This window comes from Sarcophilus harrisii, chromosome 3 (genome assembly GCF_902635505.1).
Source record: "Sarcophilus harrisii chromosome 3, mSarHar1.11, whole genome shotgun sequence".
Lineage (NCBI taxonomy): Eukaryota > Metazoa > Chordata > Mammalia > Dasyuromorphia > Dasyuridae > Sarcophilus > Sarcophilus harrisii.
Window position 1 is genome coordinate 303,556,898 of NC_045428.1, and position 27,465 is coordinate 303,584,362.

The window sequence follows — 27,465 nt, forward strand, 5'->3', positions numbered from 1 at the left end:
ACCATTCTGGAGAGCAATCTGGAATTATGTCCAAAAAGTTATCAAACTGTGCATACCCTTTGATCCAGCAGTGTTTCTACTGGGCTTATACCCCAAGGAGATACCAAAGAAGGGAAAGGGACAAGTATGTGCCAAAATGTTTGTGGCAGCCCTGTTTGTAGTGGCTAGAAGCTGGAAACTGAGTGGATGCCCATCCATTGGAGAATGGTTGGGTAAATTGTGGTATATGAATGTTATGGAATATTATTGTTCTGTAAGAAATGACCAGCAGGATGAATACAGAGAGGCTTGGAGAGACTTACATTAACTGATGCTGAGTGAAATGAGCAGAACCAAGAGAACATTATATACATCAACAATGATACTGTATGAAGATGTAATCTGATGGAAGTGGATTTCTTTGACAAAGAGACCTAATTCAGTTTCAATTGATCAATGATGGACAGAAGCAGCTACACCCAAAGAAAAAACACTGGGAAATGAAAGTAAATTGTTTGCATTTTTGTTTTTCTTCCTGGGTTATTTTTACCTTCTGAATCCAATTCTCCCTGTGCAACAAGAAAACTGGATCTGCACACATACATTGTATCTAGGATATACTAGGACATATTCAACATATATAGGACTGCTTGTCATCTAGGGGTGGGGGTGGAGGGTGGGAGGGAAAAATTGGAACAGAAGTGAATGCAAGGGATAATGTTGTAAAAAAAAATTACCCTGGCATGGATTCTGTCAATAAAAAGTTACTATAATTAAAAAAAAAAAAAAAAAAAGCTGTCAGTCAGAGTTGATCAATGTTTTCTGATGTAAATTTTTACCAGAGATATTTTATTCCAAAAATGTACCTTCTTAGTCAAAAATTTATGTACTGCCTTCTAGAGTTTCCTTAGTTAACTGAAAACATGTCTTTGACCTAAAAGTGCAAATTCAAAGTTAGGATTCAGATTTGCATGAAATGTGGAACTAAAATGGCAAAACTGGAAACCCACTTGCCTCTGGTCTGTTGTTTTGGAGTCCGAATTTTTGAGACTCCAAATTAGCTCTATTGTGATGGAGCTGAAGTTCTCTCTGCAATTTATTATCTGTGAAACTTTGGGCACTTAATCTCTTGGGTCTTCATTTTCCCCATGGTATAATGGAAGGAATATAAGCTCTAGAATTAGAAAATCTGGGTTCACATTCTGTCTTTGTTACTTACTAATTATGTACTGGCTAAGTCATGTTGCCTTCCTGGTCCTCAAGTTTTCTTCTCCTTGAAAAGAGGGGCTTTGGTGTTTGGTCCTATCTATCCAGTGAGGAGCTTGGGCTATAAAAAGCTTTTTATTCCCTCTCATTTCCCTTATCCTATCTCTGTGAGAGCCATCTTACAGCCTTTCCTCATTACTTATGGCTAGTGATTTACTTGATTTTCTTTCATCAGGTTCTGTGTCCCTTATATCTTTAATAGAGAGAAGCAGAATAGCATATTGCATAGAGACAGCCGGGCTCAGAAACAGAATAACGTAGGTTCAAGTCTTACCCCAGTGCATGCTGGCAAGAATCTTAACTCAGTGTCCTGGGCAAGTAACTGTAAGACTGTAAATTGTGGAATAGTTGCTGATCTGCATGAATAGAGATTACTTAGAGATTCAGCTAGAGATAGTATGGAGGGGGTGGCATGGGGATGAGGAACTAGATACAGAAACAGGATTTAGGATTACAGGAGACATGGAATAAATTGATTGCAGGTACTCCAGGAAGGCTACAGAATTAGAATCACATCATTTCTGGGTTTATTACCAGCTACAATGTGCTTATGGGATTCTTGGGAGGCTTGAGCTCTTAGAGACTCCTTGATTCCTCTGAAGAATTTTTATTGCTTTGGTTTTCTTCAAACTTCAGGTTAGAGTAAGGAACAAAATATTTTTTAGAAAAATTGTTCTTTCTAGAGAGTCAAGCTGGTATAGTAGATAAGACTTCAGTTAGGGAGACCTAGGTTCAAATCCAGTCTCTGACACAGTGATACTGGCAAGTCGCTTATTCTTTCAGTGCCCCCAGGGTATTCTTTAGGATGTAAGTTGCAGATAAATTGTTGATATTGTCAGAGGGTATTTCCTCACTAGGAGTCCTCTAAACTAATGAAATTACAGGTTTGAATTCCCACAAAATTGTTCAATGTCTGGCTATACCAATCCTCATATTGCCAGCTCATCCAATCACCCTCCAAAATTGTATTCCAAGTGTGAGGATCTTTTCCTAGATAGAGCAACATATGGAGGATTCTGGGAAGATAGCAAAGTAGCTTGGTCAATCCCGATTTCCCCCACATAGAGAACATATTTTTGCCTTAGGGCAAACATAGACTCATGAAGAATCTAGAAGACTTGGGGTAGAACTGGGATCCTTTTGATACAACCCTAGAAAATCTGAAGAAAGAGCCCAGGCTGAGATTGATTTGTCTGAAGTGCAAACACCTCCAGGCTAGCTCCACAGAAAGAACAATCAGGGACTCTTCCAGCTAACTGGATGTCGCTGAAGTGTCAGCAGGAACCACAAAGACTTTCACTTTTCTGTATGTGGAGTAGGGATTTGAGTCTGGAAAGACAGAGAATGTTGGGAATGCAGCCCACCTCAGCTGTGCTGCTGAAATACGGCCTTGGACAAGAAGGAACCAACACCTGGTGAGTGTAGAGGCAGTAGGGCAAGAGCACTGCTATCTGTGGGCACTTGCAGGAGGAGGGTGGAGCTCTCTTGGTTTAGGGTTTCTGGTCTGGAAGTTGGAAGGGAAACTTGAAGCACCATCCCCCCCCATCCCACAATCATAGGTGCTTACACCAATACTTCTTATTTAAAAAAATAAATTAATTGGCAAAGAAGAAAGGACCTCGTCATTGAAACATATTATGGGAACGGAGAAGACCAGGATTCATCTTCATAGGAGGACACTTTTTTTTTTTTTTTTTTTTTTTTAAACTAAAGCTTTTACCCCACAGAGTAATGTGATATGGCTCTCTGTCCAGAGAGAATTTTTAGAAGAACTAAAAAAAGAATTAAAAAACCAAATGAGAGTAAAATCAAAGAAATAAAACCATCTGAGAAAAAACAGAAACTTATGAAAAAAAAATTAACAAACTAGAAAAAGAGTAGAGTCTCAAAGATGAAAATAATGGTTTGTAAATTAGAATTGGGCAAGGGGAAACTAAACCCATAACCATTATGACTTTCTCCAAAAGATATTAGTAACAACCATTACATAACTTTGCCATAGTGAAGTTATGAGAGACCAAGAAATAACAAAACAGATTATAAAGAATGAGAAAATAGAACAAAATGTGAAACATCTTATGAGGAAAATGACAGATCTGGAGAATAGATCAAGAAGAGAAAATATAAGAATAATTGAATTACCAGAAAGTTCTGACCAAAAAGAGAGCCTTGACACAATAATGCAGGAAATAACCCAAGAAAATTTCCTTGGAGTGATAGAACAAGAGGGGAAAATAGAAATAGAAAAAGTCTACTGATTACCATCTCAAAGAGATCCTGTGTGAAAAACAAAAACAACAGGAATATTATTGCCAAATTTCTAAATTCCCAAATCAAAGAAAATTTTGCAAAAAACAAGAAAAAAACAATTCAGATATCCTGGAGCCACAATTAGAATTACACAAGACTTATCATCAACTATAATAAAAGACCCCAGATCTTGGAATTATATCTACAATCAAAAGAACTTGGCCCGCAGCTCAAAATATCACATTCAGTAAAATTAGTTATAATCTTAAATGAGAAAAAAGGACATTCAAAGAACTTGAAGATTTTCAGAACTTTCTATCAACCAAACTGGAACTTAACAGAAAATTTAGCATATAAGAGCCAATGTGAAAGATCAGTTTTAAGAAACTTAACATGTACTACTGGGCTTATATCCCAAAGAGATCTTAAAGGGAAAGGGACCTGTATGTGCAAGAATGTTTGTGGCAGCCCTCTTTGTAGTGGCCAGAAACTAGAAACTAAGTGGATGCCCATCAATTGGGGAATGGCTGAATAAATTGTGGTATATGGATAATATGGAATATTATTGTTTGGTAAGAAACGACCAACAGGATGATTTCAGAAAGGCCTGGAGAGACTTACATTACTGAGGCTGAGTGAAATGAGCAGGACCAGGAGATCATTATATACTTCAACAACAATATTATGATGATCAATTTTGATGGACCTGGCCATCCTCAGCAATGAGATGAACCAAATCGGTTCCAATAGAGCAGCAATGAACTGAACCAGCTACACCCAGTGAAAGAACTCTGGGAGATGACTAAGAACCATTACACTGAATTCCCAATCCCTATATTTTTGCCCACCTGCATTTTTTATTTCCTTCACAGGCTAACTGTACAATATTTCGGAGTCCAATTCTTTTTGTACAGCAAAATAATGGTTTGGACATGTATACTTATTTTGTATTTAATTTATACTCTACTATATTTCACATGTATTGGTCATCTTGCCATCTAGGGGAGGAGGTGGGGGGAAGGAGGGGAAAAATTGGAACAAAAGGTTTGGCCGTTGTCAGTGCTGTAAAATTACCATGTATATAATTTGTAAATAAAAAGCTATTAAAATTATTAAAAAAAAAAAAAGAAAAGAAAGAAACTTAATATGGACAAACTGTTTAAATGTGGACAAATTATTTGTTTTTTTTAATATATATATATGTATGTGTATATATATATATATATGTATATATGTATTTATATATACATGGAACACACATGTATTTATATAAGATTCATATCCACAATAGGGTAGCTCAAAAGAAAGATTGGTAGAGTTCAGGTAAAAATAACAGTCATACAAATGAGGTGCAGAGGAAGAATAGACAGGCATTAGAGGGGGGAGAAGGGCTCGTAGTTTTGTAAACCTACTCACATTGGGAATGGATTCAGTAAGTAACACTGTGTGTGTGTGTGTGTATATATATATATATATATATATATATATATACATACATACATACATACATACATACACTAAGAAGGGGGAATAGCACCCTCCAAAATCTATAAAGAAATAAGGGAGGAGGGATGAGGGGAGATGGGGAAGCAAATGGTAAGAGAAGACGACGACAAGGGAAGGATCCTTGGGTAGGGGAGGTTAAGTAATAACAAGGCAAGTTAAGGAGCAGAATTTAATTAAAGAGAGGCAATAAGCATAGGAAAGGTATGTGGGTGTGACTATTTATGTATACATAAATATATCTTTTCTTAAATGTAGTTTGCTTGGAAGTGGAGGGAGGGGCAATGAAAGGGGAAAAAAAGAATAAAATAAATTAAGTGAGCAGCAGAGAACCAAAGAACAATTTACAGGAAAGTAAAGAAAAAATGGTGATTCATGAATATAATATCTTCTAATATTATATTATAACTTTCTTAATCTGGTAATTTATTGTTATATATTTTGAATCCTCTCTGATGTTTGACTGGGCACATGTCAATGTTCTCTATTGTTTTGCTTTATTTTATTTTGTATTTCCTTTCTGTTTTCCTTTTTTTTTCTTACTCTGTTTTTTCAACTAAAAAAAAAAGAAAAAATTTCTTAGCAACTTGCAGTTTCTTTCTCTTCTGTTTTCCTTGATCTGTTGGTTTATTGTTTATCTCTTCATTTTTAATATAGAAAAGACTATTCTTGTATTCCACACAATTTTTTTCAATTATTCCTATTTGCAAAGGTTGGTGTCAGTTAGTTAAAAAGTGATATTATAATCTTTTTATACATGAAAAGAAATGTTATATATCTTATGAGTCACTGCTGATGGAGCTCATATTAATGAGAGAATAGTGAATGAGCCATTTTTCTTTGACACTTACACCAAAGAATTATAAAATATAATCATCAGAAATTGCTCAACCAGAACATAGCAAATTAAACTCAGTAAATAAGTATTAAGTTTATACTATGTGCAGTGTATTTTGCTTGGCAGTGGGGGATATAAAGAAGGAACAAGATGCTCCCCCTGTCCTTAAGATTATAACTTAATAGGTAGGGATAAAATGTTTATAGCACAGGATCAGATTGTCTCTGTTGCATTCTGAAATGGGCAGAGTTTGGTTGAGCTATCTGTAGAGTGCTATGCAAGAGTTCTTAGTACTACCATAAGGAAGAATCTGCCAGGAGGAAAAATATAAGTGATATCATAAGAATGCCTCTTTCCGTTCCTTACTCTTTAATCCAGTTTAGCAAAAGGCAAATGGAACTTGAGATATGAAAATAAGAGTGGGGTATCACTTAGTTATGATTGATCCTAAAATTTTATGAAAAGGCACCAAGAATTCGATGTGAGTATGAGTTGAACCATCTCCCTCTGACCATTTTCTGTGCCTTCTAGAAAGGAGAAGAATACTTGGGAAGTCCAAGAGAAGCAGGTTAGAGAGCAGTATCTGATGGTCCTCTCTGACAAGGAGCAGCAACTGAACCATCTGCAGAGTCTGGTGCAAGAGCTGAGGTCTTCATCTAGCCGGCCTTCTGTTCTCTCAGAGCAGTACCAAAAACAGGTGAGCTGGGCCTTGACCAATCCAAAGGAGTGGCTGGAGCTTGTGCCTGGTAGGCTTCCAAGGGAAACCTAGTGCCTATTGGTCACTGTAATTATCACTCCCTGGAATGGTCAGAATTTGTCTATAGGAGATTCAGTAGTTGGAATGAAGAGTGAATTCTGTAAGTGCTTTTCTCTCAGCAGCCATCCCCAGAAGCAGCAATTTCCCCAGAGTCGACCCGGGCCCTGGATTCTGAGATAGGGCTTCTCAAAACCCAGCTTAACGACAGCTTGAAGGAAGTTCATCAGAAGGAGTTGAGAATCCAACAGCTGAACAGCAAGGTAAGTTTCTCATCAGACCTATGTTGGAGCTGTTAGAGCTGAAAGAAAGAGAGGGAATACTTGCTTCCTATCTATTTCCTAATAGGAAGAGAGGAAGCAGGGCCAGCTCTGGACACAATCAAAGGAAAGAAATGACATTTTTTTCTTTGGTGCTTCTTCCTTATTTTTCTCTTTTGCCTCTTTCTAAGAGCAAAGGATGGAAGCTGTGTCTCCAACTTTGATCTAGAGAATTTTTTCTCTTAGATACAAAGATAAGGTCAAAGAAACTGGGGTCTTAGCTTAGGTAGGCTTGATTGATGTGGCATTAAGAGTAAAACCAATGGGCATTAGGATTTCAACTCAGTAAAAGAATGAATTTTCTAATAGTGAGAACTGTCTGTGAATGGAGTGGGATAACTTGGAATGTAGTAAATAGCCTTTAAGGAAAATCCTTTGAAATTCTCTGATTCTGATTCTTATATTTATGCTATACATGCCAGTGTTTGTATTGTCATCCCTGTTAGATTGTGGGGTTCCGCTTTCTTCTATTTCCTCCTCATGACAATAGTACAACAGGGTCTTGTGCAAGTTTCTTTATTAGTTTTAGGTGATAGCTCCTTGTCCAACTGTGTGGAACTAAAAAATAAAAGAATGTAGTGATTTCTTACACTTGAACCCAGGCTAATGTACTATCCAGATCTTTTCCCTGACCTTTGTTTAGGGTACAATATTAGATGATCTTTTGGAGTTGAAGGTTTTTCATCAAAAGTGTCTTATCTGTTATCATCAAAATCTCTTACCTTGATCAAGAAGAGACGACCTGATGTCTGCCAATTGAGAAATTCTCTGTGGGCTACTAACCTGATTTTCTTTATTTTAGCTCTCTCAAATCTTTGAAGAGAAAAGTTCCCTTTCCATTCAGCTTCGTGGTAGCAGTCAGAGTCTTCGTGAAAGCCATCAGCGCTATAATGACCTTCTGAATCATTGCACAGGCTTAAAGAGACAGATTCAGGAGATGCAGCCCCTAAGCAAAGAAACGGTGAGTAATAGAAAAATAAATAAGGATTATGAGTCTTAAGTGTTGTGTCCTTATATGCTAAGAACTGATAGAGACCAATTGACAAGAATAAAAAGAGGAGAAAGTCGTATTTGAGAGGTAAACAATAGATCTAAACCATTTACATAGGCGAAGGGAATGGAGAAGATGAGATATCTGAGATGATGGAAATTACTTCAAAAAGCAGATGAAAACAAGAATGAGAAGCTGAAGCCTTTGAAGATCCAAACACTAAGAAATTGGAACACCTGGCTAAGTCTTAGGAAAGAAACATAGAAACCAAGGAACTTCAGAAGAGCCTGAAGACCAGAGGACCTGTCCCTCTCCTCCTCCCCCCCAGCAAAGCCATGCTTTTCTTTTTAAGGAAAAAGCTTAGCAGTAAATTGAAGAGAGATGAAAAAGTGGGCTTCTAGGGATGACTAAATTAGGGTGAGAGTGTTAACCACATCAGTGACTGATCTAACTGTATTGGTTAAGAGGAAGCTCTGCTTTATTTTTGGAGGGAATTATGAAAAGAGAAAAAAAAATTTTCAGCTACCAAAAGAAATAAATACCTTGTACCTGCTGATGTTTTTCATCAATTCTCATTTTTCCCAATGGATAGATCTTTTATAGAGTTTCAATTTACCAGCTTTGTTCTTCTAGGGGACACTTACAACAGATGCTGCTCCTGGAGCCCCTCAGGAAAAGAATGAACCCCATAGAGAGAGTGACCCCATGGAGCTAAGAGAACTGCAGCTCAGGTAAGAGTTCTCAGGCAGGTTCCCACATCATCTGCTCTCCATTGCCATCCTATATCCAGGAAAGCATGTAGGATGGGAATTCATACACAAGCATGCCTGTGTGTTCGTTGTAGCTCTACTACTGGCCTGTGTAGCTTGCTTTAGTAATTTAGTGTCAAGTTCTTGTCCTACCTTATAGAGGGACATAGTTGGCTTCTTCCAACAGAGAGCTCGGAAGGTAATTAGAAATGAGAGAGGGGACTTAATATATGGAGAACAGATCTAAGATTCACAGTGATCTCAACAGTTACTATGATGATATTTAAATAGGAACATGTTTTCCATTTGAATTAATAAAGCTAATTGTAGAAATACAGTTTGGTGGGGTGGAAGGGCTAGAAAGGTTTTTTTTATATAAACCTAAGAGTCAAGTAAATTGTAGATTTAATGAATCATCATTGTAACATGGCAACCCCAAAACTAATACAATCTCAAGTTTCATTAGCAGAAGAATAAAGTCCATGTGGATGATAATGCTACTCTGTATTCTCCTCTGTTAAGTCGGGTGTCCATTTCTGGGGACTACATTTTGGGAGGCATGTTGATAAATTGGAGCTCATTCAGAGGAGTATAACTAGGATAGCAAGGAGTTATGAACTCAGTAATTGAAAAATTGTTTGAAGGATTTAGGGATGTTTAATCCAGAGATTTAAGGAGCCCTGCTGAGTGTATATAGTTATCTTTATCTTTGTCTTTTATCCTTCCCTTACACTCTGTACTCAATACCTGTCTTCAGATATTTGAAGAACTTTCTTGTTCAGGAAGCATTGAATGTCTCCTCCTTGGTCTTGGAGGATAAAACTAAGACAAGTAGGTAGAAAGTACAGGAAAGCAGATTTTGATTCAATTTAAAGGAAAATCTCTTAATGTCTATGAAAGTACTTTGAGAGTATTTATACGTGCAAGGTATTAGTGGGCCCCTAACACATTCTTTCTCTTTCTGTGGTCAGTAACATGTATTTTTGGTGCTTATGGCTTTTTCTGACCAAAATGGAATGGGCTGCCTCAGAAGGTAGTATCACCATCATTAGAGTCTTACATCTTGGGTAAAGGTTGGACTAAATGACCAACTCTGGACCAGAGTACAGAAGGAGAGGTGTATGGCCAGACCCAGAGACTAAGACTTTTTCAAGGACTGGCCTTCCAGAGTGGGAGGAGAATGCTTCAGAAAGGAAATGATCTTCTGCCTTGCTTGCTTTCATGCATCAAAAGAGCAAAGGATATAAAAGGGGCAGCCTCATATTTTAAAATTTGGAATAACAAGTTTTGGGTATTATACACTTCTACTCATCTCATCACGGCATTAATTGAGGCTTAAGAAAATTGGAAGTTTGCTAGTGCTCTAGTAGCTGTGCTATGTCTAGAATGCCCTTCTTCCTTTCTTAGATTCTATTCCTTCCTTCAAAGCTCAACTTAGGTGTCATCTCTGTCAGTGCAGTTCATTAAACTTCATTTATTAAATACCTACTGTGTGTCAGATTTTGTGCTATCAGGGACACAGACAAAAAGAAAACATTCACTATCCTCAGGGAACGTGTTTTTCTACTAGGGAGAAACGTACAGATCAGCAAGTTTTTTAAAATGTATGAAATAATTTCTGGGGGAGAATAAGGAAAGGCCTCATGAAGGAGGGGCCCCAAAGTGAGCCTTACCAGGTACTTCTTTTATTATAATTATTAAAAATTATTATTATTATAGCTTTTTATTTTAAAAATAAATGAAAAGATGCTTTTCATCATTCACCCTTGCAAAACCTTGTGTTCCAACTTTTTCTTCCTCCTTTCTTCCAACTTCCTCTCCTAGACAGCAGATAATCCAATATACGTTGTTAAACATGGGCAGTTCTTCTATACATATTTCCATATTTATCATGCTGCACAAGAAAAATCAGATTGAAAAGAAAAAGTGAGAAAAAAAAAAACTAGCAAAAAATAACAAGGTGAAAATACTATGTTGTAATCCACATTCAGTCACCATAATCCACTTTCTGGATGTAGATAGCTCTCTCCATCAAGAATCTATTTGAAATGGCTTCACCAGGTACTTCTCATAACTAATAATCCACAATCCAATTTTCCTGATAGATGACGTACAAGGAAAAATATTCTCTCATTTCTCTTCTGTTTGCTGCTAATCCAGGGCCTGTTTCTTCAGGTTCTACTCTATTGCCTGCCAGATCATCAGTTACTCTAGGAGAGTCAGAAAGCTAGAAAGAGGAAAATGCCTGTTCCTTTCTCCAGGTGGGCATGTATATAACATTCAGATGTTCCAAACCTAGAAAAGCTGACTTCTGGCCTCAAAGAAGCCAAGGGGGAAAAAGGAGGTGGGTCATAGAACTTCTTGGAACTATGGATTCATTGCTTTACCTGATTCTTCTAGGTGTTAGTACAACATATGCATATTGTATCCCTGCAGTGGAATGTAAGTTTCCTGAAGTCAGGGACTATTTTATTTTTTTTTGTGTGTCCCCACATATCTGAAAGCATATATTATCATGGTCCTTTGCATATAGTAGATCTTTTGTTAAATGTTTGATGAATTTAATTTTAGATGTGGAGCATTCTCGTTTTCCTAAAATGAATACCTTTCCTTTATAGCATGCTATTAAATTGTAGGACTCACATAACAATTCTCCAAATTTTTAAGAGTGTAATGTAGTGATGCAACAACTTTATGTTGGAGGAGATGTGGGAAAACTAGGACACTAATGCATTTTTTTTTTTTTTTTAGCTGAGGCAATTGGGTTTAAGTGATTTTGCCCAGGGCCACACAGCTAACACTAATACATTGTTGGTGGAATTGTGAACTGATCCAACTGTTGTGGAGAGCAATTTAGAACTATACCCAAAGGGCTATAAAACTGTGCATACTCTTTGACCCAGCAGTGCCATTATTGGGTCTGTATCCCAAGGAAATCATAAAGGAGGGTAAAGAACTTATGTATGCAAAAAATGTGTGTAAAAAAGCAACTCTTTTTTGGTGGCAAAAAAATTGGAAAATGAGTAAAATGCCCATCAGTTGGAGAATGGCTGAATAAGATACAACACAATGTAATATAATATAATAAGCAGTGTAATATTATTCTATAAAAAATTGATGAACAAGCTGATTTTAGAAAGGCTGCAAGGATTTACATGATCTGATGCTGAGCTAAACAAACAATACCAGGAATACATTGTATGCAGTAACAGCAAGAATGTGTGAGAATCAATGATCAACTATCTAGAACTTTGCTTGGTTCTTCTCAATAGTTTAGTGATACATAGCAATTTCAATAGACTTTGAATAGAAAACACCATCTGCATCCAGAAAAAGAACTATGGAGATTGAATGTGAATTAGTACATGCTATGTTCATTTCTTTTTTCTGTATTTTTTTTCTCTCCCCTGGTTTTTCCCTTTTCTTATTTTTCTTTCCCGACATGTTTCATTAAGAAATATGTATTTAAAAATAAACAAATGAATTTTTTTTAAAAAAAGAAGCAATATGTACTAAAAATAAATAAAATTATTTAAGAAGAAAAAAAATTCCATTCCCCTGATGCTGCAGGTTTTCTGAGGCCCAGCAAGAGCAATGCAACACTAGACAAGAAGTGAGCCATTTAAAGAAATTGCTGGAAGAGGAACGGGATCACCGACTGGCTGCCGAGGAAGCACTCTCTGCGGCTCAGGAGGAGATTAGAAGGTAAAATGTTGAAAAAAAGAATTCATTATTTCTGTAAGCCAGGAAGCATTGGTGCTCAGTGTGCCTCTAGAGGGAGCATTCTCTTTGGGGGCATGCAGGTTGTCCCTACTTTTAGTCACAAAGTCTCTCTTCATTCCGAATCTTCAAGCCAACTTCTGCCACACTGGTGTTCTGACTACATCTCTACAGTCACCTTTGCAGGTGACTTTGCAGGTGCAAGCAGGTATTTTCATTATCAGTAGTGGAAATCTTTAAATTCTAAATCTTTGATAGGCAAAATGGCTAAAAATACTGTCTACCGCTATTTTCATAGAACTTCACAGAAGTCTCTTCTTAGTTCCTTCCATCTGTTTTGTTAAATTAAACCATTTTGTAGGTAGCTGGGTGGTGGAGTGGATAGAGCAGTGAACCTGGAGGCAGAAAGAACTGAGTTCAAATCTGGACTTAGACACTTAATAGTTATATAACCTTGAGCAAGTTTGCCTCAGTTTAATAGTATCTGTCTCCCAGGATGAAATTGTATTTTTAAAGCACTTACCACTTAAATACTTTTTCCTTTCTTCCTTTTCTGCTTGCTACGGAGGAGGCTTTGGGCTCTTCATTCTTGGCAGTAGCTCTAGAGGTTAAACAAAATGATCCTTAAATGTCTCACTCACTTTGTTTAGCCTCACTTGTTTTGTCTTCTGAAATATCGTGTTATTTTGTGTGTGTGTGTGTGTGTGTGTGTGTGTGTGTGTGTGTGTTTTTCTGTAACCCAGGCTGGAGCTGAATGAATGGACCCCTGCCCAGAATTCTAGCATCAGTGACTGTGGCATCCATGAACAGGCGATATTAATAGAGCCCGTGAACAGTTCCTTCCGAAGGGTAAGATGGGTAGGAGGAAAGGGGGTGGGAAGAAATTTGAGTGGGAGGAAAGAGAATAGAAAAAGATTAAGAATGTTAAGAATTAGTATAAGAAGTATCCTCTTCTTGGGAGAGAGAGTTCTGTCAGAGAGTTAATGGGCAATACAGAACAGAATACAGGACTTGGTAATGTTGATGAGCTAATGAAATTAAAGACTGATATCTGTAAAGAAAGGTTTTTTTTGTTTTTTTTGTTTTTTTCAGAAAACCTTTTCTGAAATATTGAAGTCTAAACTTGAGGATAGAGATACTTCTCTTATATGCAGACTAAGATTGTCTTTGACCTTTCCATCTTTCTTCTTCTAGACCAGGAGCAATGTTGGATGGAGGCGAATCCTGCGTTCACTCTGCTATTCCCGGACTCGGGTACCTCTGCTGGCTGCTGTCTATATTCTCATGCTTCATGTCCTGGTTCTTCTCTGTTTCACTGGCCACCTGTGAGCTTAGCTCCCACCTATCAGATTTCTCTCCTTAAGAGTCACAGTCTTGGATTCTCCAACCCCTGGTCTCAGGACCAAATGCCCATGTGGGCAGCCCTAATTATCTAGGCTCATTCCTTAATGTCTACCTTAAGGGATAATTCCTGCAAAATTCAGACACATCTGAGCTCTTTATCATAAAAAAGGAGCTGCTTTTTTTCCACTTCCCTCTATTCTATGTTTAGGCACATTATCATCATGTGTAAACACAAATATTTTCTAAGTATAGTGCCTATTCACCTGTACAGAGGAATTCTCTGGGAAGTGACCCTTTAGTTTCATTGCTGATTCCAGTAAGCCCAAGGTTGTTCCTTGGATATATGGAATTATGATCTTGGTTCATTTGCTTCAATGTTAACCTCCTGCATTATAGGGGTGAGAACTACTATAATAAGGTGCATAGCTCCTGAAGCATGGGTCTAGAGAATGTGGAAATTGAGGAACCCCTTCCCTTTTTCCAGGCTTCTGGTCACTAATAGCATCCTGAGGCAGAAAGCGGCCTTACTTCCAATCATCTTTCCTTGATCTTGAGATAGCCACTGGGATGAAAACCTATACCCTTGGCTGAGGTCTGTATTCTGTTTCCCTGTATGAGTGTGGTGTAGAAAAAGCTTTTAATATGGTTATTTTAATTAAATGGTTAGCCCTAGCATTCCTCCCCACTTCCACCCCAGATTCTAAATGAAATTGTCTGTCTGAACTAGTTGTTTCCTGTCACACTTATTTTACCATCTGAGACTCAAAGACAGTGAGTTAGCGGAGTTAATCTGCTTAATTTAAGTTTCTTGAGACAGAGAATGACATCTCTTAATTTGTCTTCATTAGTGTTCATATTCATTCTCTTTTCCTCTACTTTATCCTTAATAAATAACCAAAAAAAAAACCCCCAAAATCAAACTCAGCTATTGATCTCAGGGATGCCAGTTTTCCAGCCTCCTAGTCACCTTTCTGCTCTAAGTAAGGGACTAGGACAAGTAGAGAAAGCTGTAGGGAAGGGATGATAGAATCAAGCCTTGAGGACTAATGCCTAAAGTGAAATCCATTTGCCACCCCCTCTGCCAAACTGAGATGGTTCTAGCCATTTCCTCCTTCACTACCACCATCTATCTATTGTGAACTCTGCTCATCATCGCTGCTCCAGAGAAATGAGGGGAGGGTCAGCCAACTGCTGTGCTCTGAATCCTTTACCCTATGGTGACCACATTCTTAGTCATAACTCCCTTCCCCCCTGAAACTTCCTGAACACTTGTAAAAAATAAAATTATTTTCAGATTCGAAGTGTGGGGTCTTACTGAAAGGGAAAAGAAGATACAAATGTCAGGGCAAAATATACTTTCTCAACTTCAAAATTGCTGTTCAGAGATAAGCATAACTTTCACAATTTCTATATGACATTGGTGATAGGTTTGTGATATACTGTGAATCTTCATCACAAAAGAATGGGATTGTGAAGTGAGGGAAGTTTCCAACATACTTAGTTACCCAACAACAAAACTAACACAACCATGAAATAGAACCTAGTGACCTATAGCTATGCGATTTGAAGTTCTGCTAAGAAAATAAGCAGTGAGAGAAGGTACATGTAATTGCTGGGGCAGATTATACCCTGAGAGATGATGTTAGAGCAGAATGAGTGCCTTTTATAAATATGAAGTGGAATGTGGCCAATGGATCCCCTGGGAACAAGGAATTCTGCTGAAATGAATGGGTTCATGGGGAAGTATATCAAAGTGGGTAGCCAGGTTCTATGTGAAATGAAAAGTTCTATTGCACAGGAGATTAGGGGCTTATGGATTGTGAATATAATAAGAGTATTTCTGCACTATGAGAAATATGAAGAATGAAGAGAAGCATAAGACACGGACTGGTGTAAAATGAAGCAAGTAGAACCAATAAAACAGTGACTACGACACACGACCACAATAATGTAAGTGGAAAGAACCAGATGTGAAACCTCCCAAACTGATCAGATTTAGCATCCCCAAAAGGGAAAAGTGTACCATCCTACTTTCTTTGCAGAGGTGAAGGGGTCATTGGAATATTGCATATATGGTTGGAGTTGATATGTTGGTTAATTTGGATGAACTTCTTCCCTCTCCCCTTTTTTCAAGATGCTTATCTGAGGAGGGAAGAGGGTAAGATATTTGTACATGAAAGTGTTGGAAAAGCAATGGATAACACTAAAAATCATAGCTAAAAATGATTGACAGAAATACAGAATCTTAAGAGTTGGAAAGTGCTTATAAATAATCTAGTTCAAATTCCTTCACAAAGGGGTTTTTGAGGGGTTATCTTTGGGTGCATTATGAAATTAACCTATGTGCAGTCTTTCCAATTTATTTACTACTGTGACTTCTGGCATAATTTATGACAAGGATGTCAGTCATGATGTAGTCGACCTTTCCTCATGCTTTCCCTCTTTCCCAACATAATGCTACTGCTAGAAATTCCCCATTCTCAATTCCAGACTTCCTTTGCTCCTATCAGCAACCCGTTCTCTTTTGATGTTCACCTAATTAAAACTTTCTTATTAAAACTTAAAATTCACATCTATTCTTAACGAGTTTAGAATTCTAAATTCATTAACAGGTTACCCTGTTGTTAACTCAAGTCTTGATTGACACCACCTCCCCTCTCATCTCTCCTCTGGTTGGAGAACTAGAAGTTGGAGTACCAAATTTCTACTTTAAAGAGGCAGAAATTGGGATTAACTCATTCCACTTTGCATCTGCTACTCTATTGCCACTGAACAAGCTATCCTCTGGGTATTCTGTGTATTTCTACTCTTAGATTGTACGCTCCTGAAAGGGGTAGGCTTTGTCTTTTTATTTATTGTATCTTTGATTTCCGGCCAAGATGGCAGCAAGGAGGCACACAGCTGTGTAAGCTCCACATTTTCTCTCAGAATCCATCTCATTACAAGCCTCTGAATTAATACCTGACTGAAAAAAAGCCCACAAACAGTTACCAAGAGAAGACATCCTTGAGATTCACCAGGAAAGGTCTGTTTTTGCTCGAGGGCAGGACGTTTTAGATCGTGCACAGGCTGAGGGCAGTGGAAGCTCAGCAGGCAGCTCACAGCTGAGCAGACCAGAAGGGGTTGGGGTGTGATCTCAGCCGTCTCTGCGGGGAGAGCTTCGCTACAGGATTGGATACTTTGCCCTGGCAGCAAGTCAGTAGCCCAGCAGAGAAGCTAAAAACACCGAGGGTGAAGAATACAACCCCAAACAGCTGGAGTTCCTTGAGACCGGCCACCCCTCCCCCACAGCATCTCAGCACACTCTCAGAGTCTCAGAGCGCAGGCTCAGCACAGTCCTGCTGGTGTCTCGCTGCTGCCCTCAGTCTGTAGAGGAAGCTCCATAACGCCACCCAGCCCCTCCCCAAAAAAGCAGATTCCATTTGTGGTTTTTCCTTTTTTCTTTGCTAGTTTGTCTCTGATTCTTCTCTGACAAAATGAGCAAAAGTTAAAAGGACTTTAACGATTGACAGCTTTTATACAGACAGAGAACAGACCTAAACCCTGAGGAGACTAAAACAGATTATCTTCAGGCTTAATCCTCACAGGAGGAGATCACCTGTTCCTCAGCACAGATGAATCTCTAAGAAGAAATTTAAAAGGCTCTCACAAGAGAGCTAGAAGAAAATGAGAAAAGGAGAGGGAGGCTTGGCAAGAGAGTCTGAGAAGTCATCCCACCATTTAAAGACAGAGTGGATAAAGAAATCAAATCTCTTGAAAAATAGGATTAGTGAACTGAAACAGAAAATAGTCTCTAAAGAATAAATGGGCTAAATGGAAAAACATTCCATAGAACAAATTGGACAATTAGAAAAGAAAAAGTGAGGAAGAAAACACTTCATTGAAAATAAGAATAGAACAAATGGAATTGAATGACTCGAGGAGACAAGAAGAATTAGTCAAGCAAACCAAAAAAATCAAACAATGGAGAAAAATGTGAAATACCTTCTGGGGAAAACCACAGACCTGGAAAACAGGTCTAGGAGAGACAATCTGAGAATTATTGGACTCCCAGAAAAATATGATGAAAAAAAGAGCCTGGACACTATTTTCCAAGAAATTATCAAAGAGAACTGCCCAGAAGTCATAGAAACAGAGGGCAAAATAGACATTGAAAGGATTCATCAATCACCCACTCAAAGGGATCCTAAAATCAAAACCTCAAGAAATATAGTGGCCAAATGTCAGAACCCTCAAACGAAGGAAAAAATACTCCAAGCGGCTAGAAAAACCCAATTCAAATATAGAGGAGCCACAATAAGGATCATCCAAGATCTAGCAGCATCCACATTAAAAGATCAAGGCCTGAATAGATATTCCAAAAGGCTAAGGAACCTCGGTCATGCAACAAAAATAATTCATTTAGCCAGAATGAGCATCTTTTCCAGGGAAGAAGATGATCATTCCAACCAAATATGAATTTCACCATTTTGGTGGAAAACCAGAACTTAACAAGAAGTTTGATCTACAAATATAGAACTCAAGAAAACCTAAAAAGGTAAAAAGAAATCTTGGGAACTATATTTCTGCTGTAAAGATGTAAAAAAAAAAAAAAATACGTGTATACCTTGTTCTAGAAATTAGAGGTGGAAAGGACATTGTCCCAGAAAAAGGGTAAAGTGGGGGTACTATATCTCATGAAGAGGCAAAGGAAACCTATTATATTTGAGAGAAAGAATGGAGGGGATGAATATAGTGGGTATTTTACTGACATCAGAATTGGCTTTAAGAGAAAAATTTAGACATATCACACTGATGGTGAAACTCCATCCATTGAAAAGTGAGAAGGGAAAAGTGAAAAGGGAAGGAAAAGGCTAAGCAGAAGGGAATACAGAAACTGTGAGGGAAAGGAGTAAGATAGGGGAGGAACCTTAAGGTGGGGAGGAGGGATACTAAAAAGGAGGGCTGTGAAAAGCAAGTGGTGCCTACAAGTTTAATACCGGAAGGGGGTAAGGGGAAAGAAGGGAGAAAAGCACAAACAGGGGTAACAAGATGGCAAGTATACAGAATTGGTAATTTTAACCATAAATGTGAATGGTAAACGCCCACTAAAGAGGAAGGATTAGCAGAATGGATTAAAATCCAGAATCCTACAATATGTTGTTTATGAAACACACCTGAAGCTAGGGAGATACATGCAGAATAAAGGTAAAAGGATGGAGCAAAATCTACTATGCTCAGGTGAAGTCAAAAAGCAGGTAGCCATCCTGATCTCAGATCAAGCAAAAACAAAATTGATCTAATTAAAAGAGATAAGGAAGGGCACTATATCTTGCTAGGTAGTATAGATAATGAAGCAATATCAATGTTAAATATATATGCACCAAGTGGTGTAGCATCTAAATTCTAAAGAGAAATTAAGAGAGCTGCAAGAAGAAATAGATAGCAAACTATAATAGTGGGAGATCTCAACCTTGCACCTCAGAATTAGATAAATCAAACCACAAATAAGAAAGAAGTCAAAGAGGTAAATAGAATACTAGAAAAGTTAGATATGATAGATCTCTGGAGAAAACAAATAGAGACAGGAGTACACTTTCTTTCAGAGTCATGGAACCTATACAAAAAATAGACTATATTAGGACATAAAAACCCTCAAACCAAATGCAGTAAGCAGATAGTGAATGCATCCTTTCTAGACCACGATGCAAAAAAATTACACTCAACAAAAAGCCAGGGGAAAGTAGACCAAAAAATAATTGGAAACTAAATAATCTCATACTAAAGAATGATTGGGTGAAACAGCAAACCATAGACATAATAACTTCACCCAAAAAAATGACAATAACGAGACATCATACCAAAATGTTACCTTAGTAAATCTGATTAAAAAAAGGAAAGAGGAAAATCAAATTGATAGTCTTAAAATGAAAAGGAGAACTCGCCACTAATGAAGAGGAAATTAGAGCAATAATTAGGAATTACTTTTCCCAACTTTATGGCAATAAATGAAACTTAAATGAAATGGAAGAATACCTTCAAAAATATAGCTTGCCTAGATTAAAGAGGAAGAAGTAAATATCCTTAATAGTCCCATCTTAGAAAAGAAATAGAACAAGCTATTAACCAACTCCCTAAGAAAAATCCTCTAGGACCAGATGGATTTACATGTGAATTCTACCAAACATTTAAAGAACAATTAACCCAATGCTATATAAACCATTTGAAAACTAGGAGTCCTACCAAACCCCTTTTACTTAACAGACATGGTACTGATACCAAACCAGGTAAGCTGAAAACAGAGAAAGAAAATTATAGACCAATCTCCCTAATGACTATCGACGTTAAAATCTTAAATAAAATATTAGCAAAAAGATTACAGAAAATCATTCCCAGGATAATACACTATGACCAAGTAGGATTTATACCAGGAATGCAGGGCTGGTTCAATATTAAAACTATTAGCATAATTGACTATATCAATAAGCAAACTAACAAAACCATATGATCATCTCAATAGATACAGAAAAGCATTTGATAAAACCAACATTCATTCCTAATAAAACACTTGAGAGATAGAACAATGGACTTTTCTTAAATAGTCAGGAATATATTTAAAACCATCAGTAAGCATCATATGCAATGGAAAACTGAATCTTTCCAGTAAGATCTGAGGAAGCAAGGCTGCCCACTGTCACCATTATTATTCAATATTGTATTAGAAACACTCAGCCCCAGCAATAAGCCGAGAAGAGATTAAGGAACTCAGAATAGGCAATGAGGAAACCAAACATCACCTTTGCAGATGATATGATGGTATACTTAGAGAACTGCAGAGATTCTACTAAAAGGTATTAGAAATAATCCATAACTTTAGCAAAAGTTGCAGGTATAAAATAAACCCCATAAACCTCAGCATTTTTATACATCACCAACAAAATCCAACAGCAAGAGATACAAAGAGAAATCCATTTAGAATAACTGTCGACAGCATAAAATATTGGAATCTATCTACCAAAGGAAAGTCAGGAATTATATGAGCAAAATTACAAAAAACTTTCCACACAAATAAAGTCAGACTTAAACAATTGAAAAATATCAAGTATCCTGGATAGGTCTATTTAATATAATAAAGATGACAATACTCCCTAAACTAATCTATTTATTTAGTGCTATACCAATCAGACTTCCAAGAAAATATTTTAATGATCTAGAAAAATAACAAAATCTATTTGAATAATAAAAGGTCAAGAATCTCAAAAGAATTAATGAAAAAAATCAAATGAAGGTGGCCTAGCTGCCTGATCTAAACTATATTATAAAGCAGCAGTCACCAAAACCATTTGGTATTGGCTAAGAAATAGATTAGTTGATCAGTGGAACAGGTTAGGTTCACAAGATAGAATAGTCAACTATAGCAATCTAGTATTTGACAAACCCAAAGATCCTAATTTTGGGGATAAGAATTCATTATTTGACAAAAACTGCTGGGATAACTGGAAATTAGTATGGCAGAAATTAGGCATGGACCCACACTTAACACCGTATACCAAGATAAGATCAAAATGGGTCCATGATTTAGGCATAAAGAACGAGATTATAAACAAATTGGAGGAACATAGGATAGTTTATCTCTCAGACTTGTGGAGGAGGAAGAAATTTGTGACTAAAGACGAACTAGACACCATTATTGATCACAAAATAGAAAATTTTGATTACATCAAATTAAAAAGCTTCTGTACAAACAAAACTAATGCAAACAAAATTAGAAGGGAAGAAACAAACTGGGAAAACATCTTCACAGTTAAAGGTTCTGATAAAGGCCTCATTTCCAAAATATATAGAGAGCTGACTCTAATTTATAAGAAACCAAGCCATTCTCCAATTGACAAATGGTCAAAGGATATGAACAGATGATGAAATTGAAATTATTACCACTCATATGAAAGAGTGTTCCAAATCTTTATTAATCAGAGAAATGCAAATTAAGACAACTCTGAGATACCACTACACACCTGTCAGATTGGCTAAGATGACAGGAAAAAATAATGATGATTGTTGGAGGGGATGGGGAAAACTGGGATACTGATACATTGTTGGTGGAGTTGTGAACGAATCCAACCATTCTGGAGAGCAATCTGGAATTATGCCCAAAAAATTATCAAACTGTGCATACCCTTTGATCCAGCAGTGTTTCTACTGGGCTTATACCTCAAGGAGATACCAAAGAAGGGAAAGGGACCAGTATGTGCCAAAATGTTTGTGGCAGCCCTGTTTGTAGTGGCTAGAAGCTGGAAAATGAATGGATGCCCATCAATTGGAGAATGGTTGGGTAAATTGTGGTATATGAATGTTATGGAATATTATTGTTCTGTAAGAAATGACCAGCGGAATGAATACAGAGAAGCTTGGAGAGAATTACATGAACTGATGCTAAGTGAAATGAGCAGAACCAAAAGATCATTATATATGTTAACAACGATACTGTATGAAGATGTAATCTGATGGAAGTGGATTTCTTTGACAAAGAGACCTAATTCAGTTTTAATTGATCAATGATGGACAGAAGCAGCTACATCCAAAGAAAAAACACTGGGAAATGAATGTAAAGTGTTTTCATTTTTGTTTTTCTTCCCAGGTTATTTTTATCTTTTGAATCCAATTCTCCCTGTGCCACAAGAGAACTGTTTGGTTCTGCACACATACATTGTATCTAGGATATACTAGGACATATTCAACATATATAGGACTGCTTGTCATCTAGGGTGGGGGTGGAGGGTGGGAGGGAAAAATTGGAACAGAAGTGAGTGCAAGGGATAATGTTGTAAAAATATTACCCTGGCATGGATTCTGTCAATAAAAAGTTACTATAAAAAAATAAAATAAAATGTAATGTCATTCAAAAAAAAATAAAGTGCTTCTAGAGACCAAAAAAAAAAAAAAATTGTATCCTTTGTGCTCACATAGTGTCTGGCATATAGTAGATGCTTAATATTGATTGGACAGGGCCATGGTAGCTAATGTGTTCTAGCCCCCAGGTCATTTAGGTGGAATAGGAAGACTTGAGTTTGAATCGTGTTTTAGACACCAGTTATGTGACCCTTGGAAAATAACTAACATTTCTTAGCCCATGATTCTTCATCTGTAAAATAAAGATCATATGATCATAGCTGCAGACCTGGAAAGGATCTTGGAGGCCACTGAAGACCCCATGCACACACTACAAGTTCCTTCCCCCGCCCCCCAACTGCAATTAAAGAAATTGAAGTTAAGAGAAGTTAGGGGAGTTTCTTAGGATTACACAATTAGTAATTGTATAATGAAAATATTAATTCAAGTCTAAGTCCAGTGTCCTATTCTCTCTGCTGTGCTGCCTCTTGATCAAAATAGCATTTACCTTAACAGTTGATGTGAGAATAAAATGAAATATTTTATACAAATCACTTTGCAAACCTCAGTGCTATATAAAAGTCAGCTGTTACTACAACTACTACTATTACTTTGGTCATTTCAATTGTGATCAATTTCGTGATCCCATTTGGGAATTTCTTGGCAAAGATAACTAGAATGGTTTGTCATTTCCTTCTCCAGCTCATTTCACATTTGAGGAAATTGAGGCAAATGGGGTTAAATGACTTGCCCAGGATCACAGTATCTGAAGCTAGATTTAAACTGAGGAAAATGTTGAGCAAGAAAATAGAAATGTAAAGCAGTGAAACAAATCATAAAAAAGCATGAAGCAAAGAACAAAGGGTAACTTCTATAGAAAGGTTTCTGATACTCTAGCCCATGAGTCTCCAACTAGTGTGTTTCCTTATTGATTGTTAACCAGACTTAACTTCTGGAAATTTAAGTAGATGATGAAAATAAAGTGATTTTTCCCACCTAGTCCCCAAATCCTCCTTAATAGGGGTATGCTCTTCTCTTGTAAACATAACGTCCCTAGGGAGAGTAAATTCAAGCTCAAAACCTAGAGAACATGTATAAAGGAGCAAATCATATCTAATCTTTTTTTTTTCCCTTTGTAGAATCCTCAAAAAGTTCCTCTTAGATTTTGAGGATCAATGCCTTCCTAATGTCCATAACCTGCCCTTCTCCCTGCCCAATGGGGCCATGCTTCCTAGGGTTGTCTTTGCTTAATTTTGCTAGATTGTCTTTTCACAAATCTCTCAAATTATATAGTAGGTACTACCAGTACTGCTCCACAAACACTGCTTCCAATTCTGGTGAATGATAGTAATGGGAAGGCCAGATCTTCCTACCTTTTGAAGGTCACAAAATCATTACCTGACCAATAGGGATTGAAGAGAAAAAAACTTTCCCCTCAATCCCTAACCATAGAGGAATTTCTTTCTAGGAGTGGAATTCATTCCACTGATGAATTCTACCACTGTTTGACTGTCTTTGAACTTTTTTTTTTCATTCATAACATAGGGTATTAACTGGTTTTCTTTAGCTAATTTTAGGATATTTCCTATGAGGAGGGTATGGTGTGTTCAGGAAGACTAGCACCTTTGGTGTGAGGGCCCTTTTCAGGATGACACCCATTTTGGGTGTCCATCTTTCACACAACTCTCTGGTTCCAAGAAGTTGTGGTCTTGGTAGATGTGCTAAACTAGCTGATGATAACTGACAGACCTCAAACATTTGGATGAGTTAGAGGGATATCTATTCCAAGCATGTGAAAACTTTGGCAGAATTGGTGAATGAAAACAATTTGTTCCAATGGCCATGAAGCAGATGCTGTGGACTACCTAATTGGTTAGACATTGAAGACCCCAAGGTCATCCACTGCATCTTTGTCCTGCCACTGGTCTTTGATGACTAGAAGAAAGAGTGAGACTGATGACTTTGTCCAACTCCACCACACTTTAATACAATTCATGCACAAGTCTAGACATTACTCATTATCCATTGTTTTACCCAAACCCCTATGATCCTTTCACATTCATTAAAGTTCTATTTCCACTTATGGAACTCTAGTTTATTTTTGATTGATTATTTCCATTTGTCTGGGCTTTCTGTGAATAATTGAGAGGGGATGGAGTCCATCTGTCATCTATCATACATCTGTCTTATGATTGCCATATTACCTGTCCCTCTGGGCTTTATGTCATTCGCAAATTTGATTAACATGCTACCTATCTTCAACAAAGTAATTGTAAAAATGTTGAATAGAGCAAAGAAAATCATGCCATGGTACTCCTTTAGCGAGCTACTTCCAATTTACTTTGATTCATTGATCCCTTCCTCCCCACTGCCAAAAGTACTATCATAATTCAGAGATTTGCCATTTCTCACTTCATTTATTTGAATAGTTTCCAAATTGATCTTCCCCAATTTCCAACCAATTCCTCCAATTTCTACCACACACTAAGCCAAATTATTCATCTTTCAAACTTCTGCTTTTGTCATATCAATGTCCTGTTTAGGAAACTGAAATGGTTCCTTAATATCTACTACATCAATTCTAAGCTCTTCAACCTACCATTCAAGATCCTCTATTATGTGACCACCTCTTCTCTCATCAATGTTATCTCTTCCTATTCCCTAATACAAATGCTCTGCTTTAGTATATCCATCTCTTTCCTAACTAGGAATATGCTATATTCCTTTCTATTCTGCTCATGCTATTTACTATCCTGACATACTCTCACGCTAATGGCTTCTAACATTTCTCTTCTTTCCCATCCTTCCTGCCCTCTATACCTCTGCACTAGTCTTTATGATAGACAAAAAAAAGAGTATGTATTCACTATCTTTCAAGATCTAGAACATCTCACCAACTTAAAAAAAACAAAACCCAAACATCCTTTTTCCTATTATAGCCCATACTCATTTCACACTTCTTTAAATACTTTTCAAAAGAGTAGTCATTTCATTGCTGTTTATACTTCCTCTCCTGAAGCAAACTGACTTCTCCATTGGTTAGTCACCAAAAATCACAATTTGAATTGGAAAAGGCCTCAGAAAGTCATCTCCTCCAAAATAGATCTGATTGGAAAGTGTCCTCTACAATATCCTTCACAAATAGTCATCCAGCCTCTTCTTGAAGACTTCTATTAAAGATAAACTATTACCTATTTTGGCGATCCATTCCTTCCCCCCCAAAAAAGCAATATACTTCCTCAAATATGGAAGCCTATATTAAACATGATGATAATGGCTTGGAGAGGGCAGAATACAATGGAATTACCTCATTTGTTCTGAATGCTTATCTGTTCTTAATAAAATATAAAATCATTTTAGCTTTTTGGGCAGCCATATCATGCATGTGGATTTTTTATTTCCCTCAGGCCCCTAGATCATTATTGACAATGAACTCTTATCTAACCATGCTTCCCTGCCTTATACTCATGCACTTATTTTTTGAACCCAGGTGTAGGACTTCATTCTAACCTCTATTGAATTTCAGCTTACTATATTAAGCCTAATTGTTGTCCAAGATCATAAGCTTTTTTTCTTCTTTTTTGTAACAATTCCTTGATATTCTTTGTCAAGCTAATGAAACCTCAAACCTATGGACCATTTCTCAAAAGAATGTTTTTAAATGTATAAAATAAACTATATAAGATTGCAACAAAACTCAATTTGAAATACAATGATCAAAATATTTAAAAATTTGTGGACCCCAGTTTTAGAATCCTATGGTTTAAGCCATTGAGATTTTTTTTGTATCTGTTGTCCGTCTATCCAATATTTTAATTATCCCTTCCATTTCATGTCATCTACAAATTTGATCTACATGCCACCTTTGCCTTATCCAAGTAAATGCTAAAAATAGCTGTAGAATACAGGGGCTAGTTCAGATTCTTGGGGTCACTTTATCATTCTTCATCAATCACTAGTCTTTGGATTCAGCCCATCAACCAATTTCTGTTTTTTGTAAATTACTCTTCAAAAAAATTCACTACTGACTGACTAACTTCTGTTTACATCACACTCTGGATTTTCCTGTTGCTAGATTGTTGTTTTGATAAAGTCAGCCCATATGTTTTAATCTCATCCAATTTAGAGGAATTCTCCAAATATTCCAATGGCAATGCATTATTGCCTTTAAAAATCTTCCAGCTGCAAGGAGCCCTGTGAGTAAGAATGAAGTGTAATTCCAATAGAATATATAAGTTGTCTTCCCAATTTGTGCTTTTTTGGGTCCTAAGTTTTGGATGATTTCATCCAGTTGTGTTTGCATGACTGTAGGCATTAATGCACTTTTGAGCCCCAGAAATAGTTATATAGCATGGAATTAGTTCCTGGTTGAACTGTTGACCAGCATTAGGCCAGCTTATATAGTTTTAATCAATTGTTATGGTCAAAGTGCTCATATCATTGATTGCCAAAGGTAGGAAAAATAGCAACACTATAGACACATCCTCTATTGGTACCCTATAGACACACTCCACGTAGAAGGAGGTACAAAGACTGTGGCCTAAGGGTGCAAAGAGAACACCTTGGACTCCTTGATTAATGTCAAACTTTACATCTTGTAAAGTAATTTTAGGGCAGAGGGAACAATTTTCAATCTTTCCCCAGACATCCCCAGATGTTCCATTTGGTTATAGCCTTGTGCTCCTAGTAAGATGATCAGTTATTTGATAGCCAGGACCATATTTATGTATCCAGTACATTAATGCTGGACATGCAGAAAAAGTTCAATAAATTGCTTTTGATTTAACTGAACTGGAATCCCCTAAGCTGACTCAGACTTCAGGAAGCTGCCCTATGGACTAGGGCAGCAGGAAATGAAAATGATCTGAAACAGGAACTTACTA

At 37.1% G+C, this 27,465-nt stretch overlaps 1 protein-coding gene across 6 annotated transcripts in view; it reads left to right on the top strand.

Moving 5' to 3' along the window:
* The window catches only part of GOLGB1 (golgin B1), a 72,264-nt gene extending 57,249 nt beyond the window's left edge, over window positions 1-15,015 (top strand). For 4 of the 6 annotated variants that reach the window (XM_012544550.2, XM_012544551.2, XM_031959726.1 and 1 more), the window contains 7 exons: window positions 6,368-6,533; window positions 6,713-6,853; window positions 7,713-7,871; window positions 8,535-8,632; window positions 12,221-12,355; window positions 13,114-13,219; window positions 13,565-15,015. In XM_012544550.2, coding sequence (XP_012400004.1) covers window positions 6,368-6,533; window positions 6,713-6,853; window positions 7,713-7,871; window positions 8,535-8,632; window positions 12,221-12,355; window positions 13,114-13,219; window positions 13,565-13,699 — 940 coding nt within the window. In that variant the 3' untranslated portion in view covers window positions 13,700-15,015. The remainder of the gene's footprint in view (window positions 1-6,367; window positions 6,534-6,712; window positions 6,854-7,712; window positions 7,872-8,534; window positions 8,633-12,220; window positions 12,356-13,113; window positions 13,220-13,564) is intronic. The other 2 variants (XM_023499056.2, XM_023499057.2) reach the window with 1 other exon arrangement.
* Window positions 15,016-27,465: the final 12,450 nt, after the last annotated feature.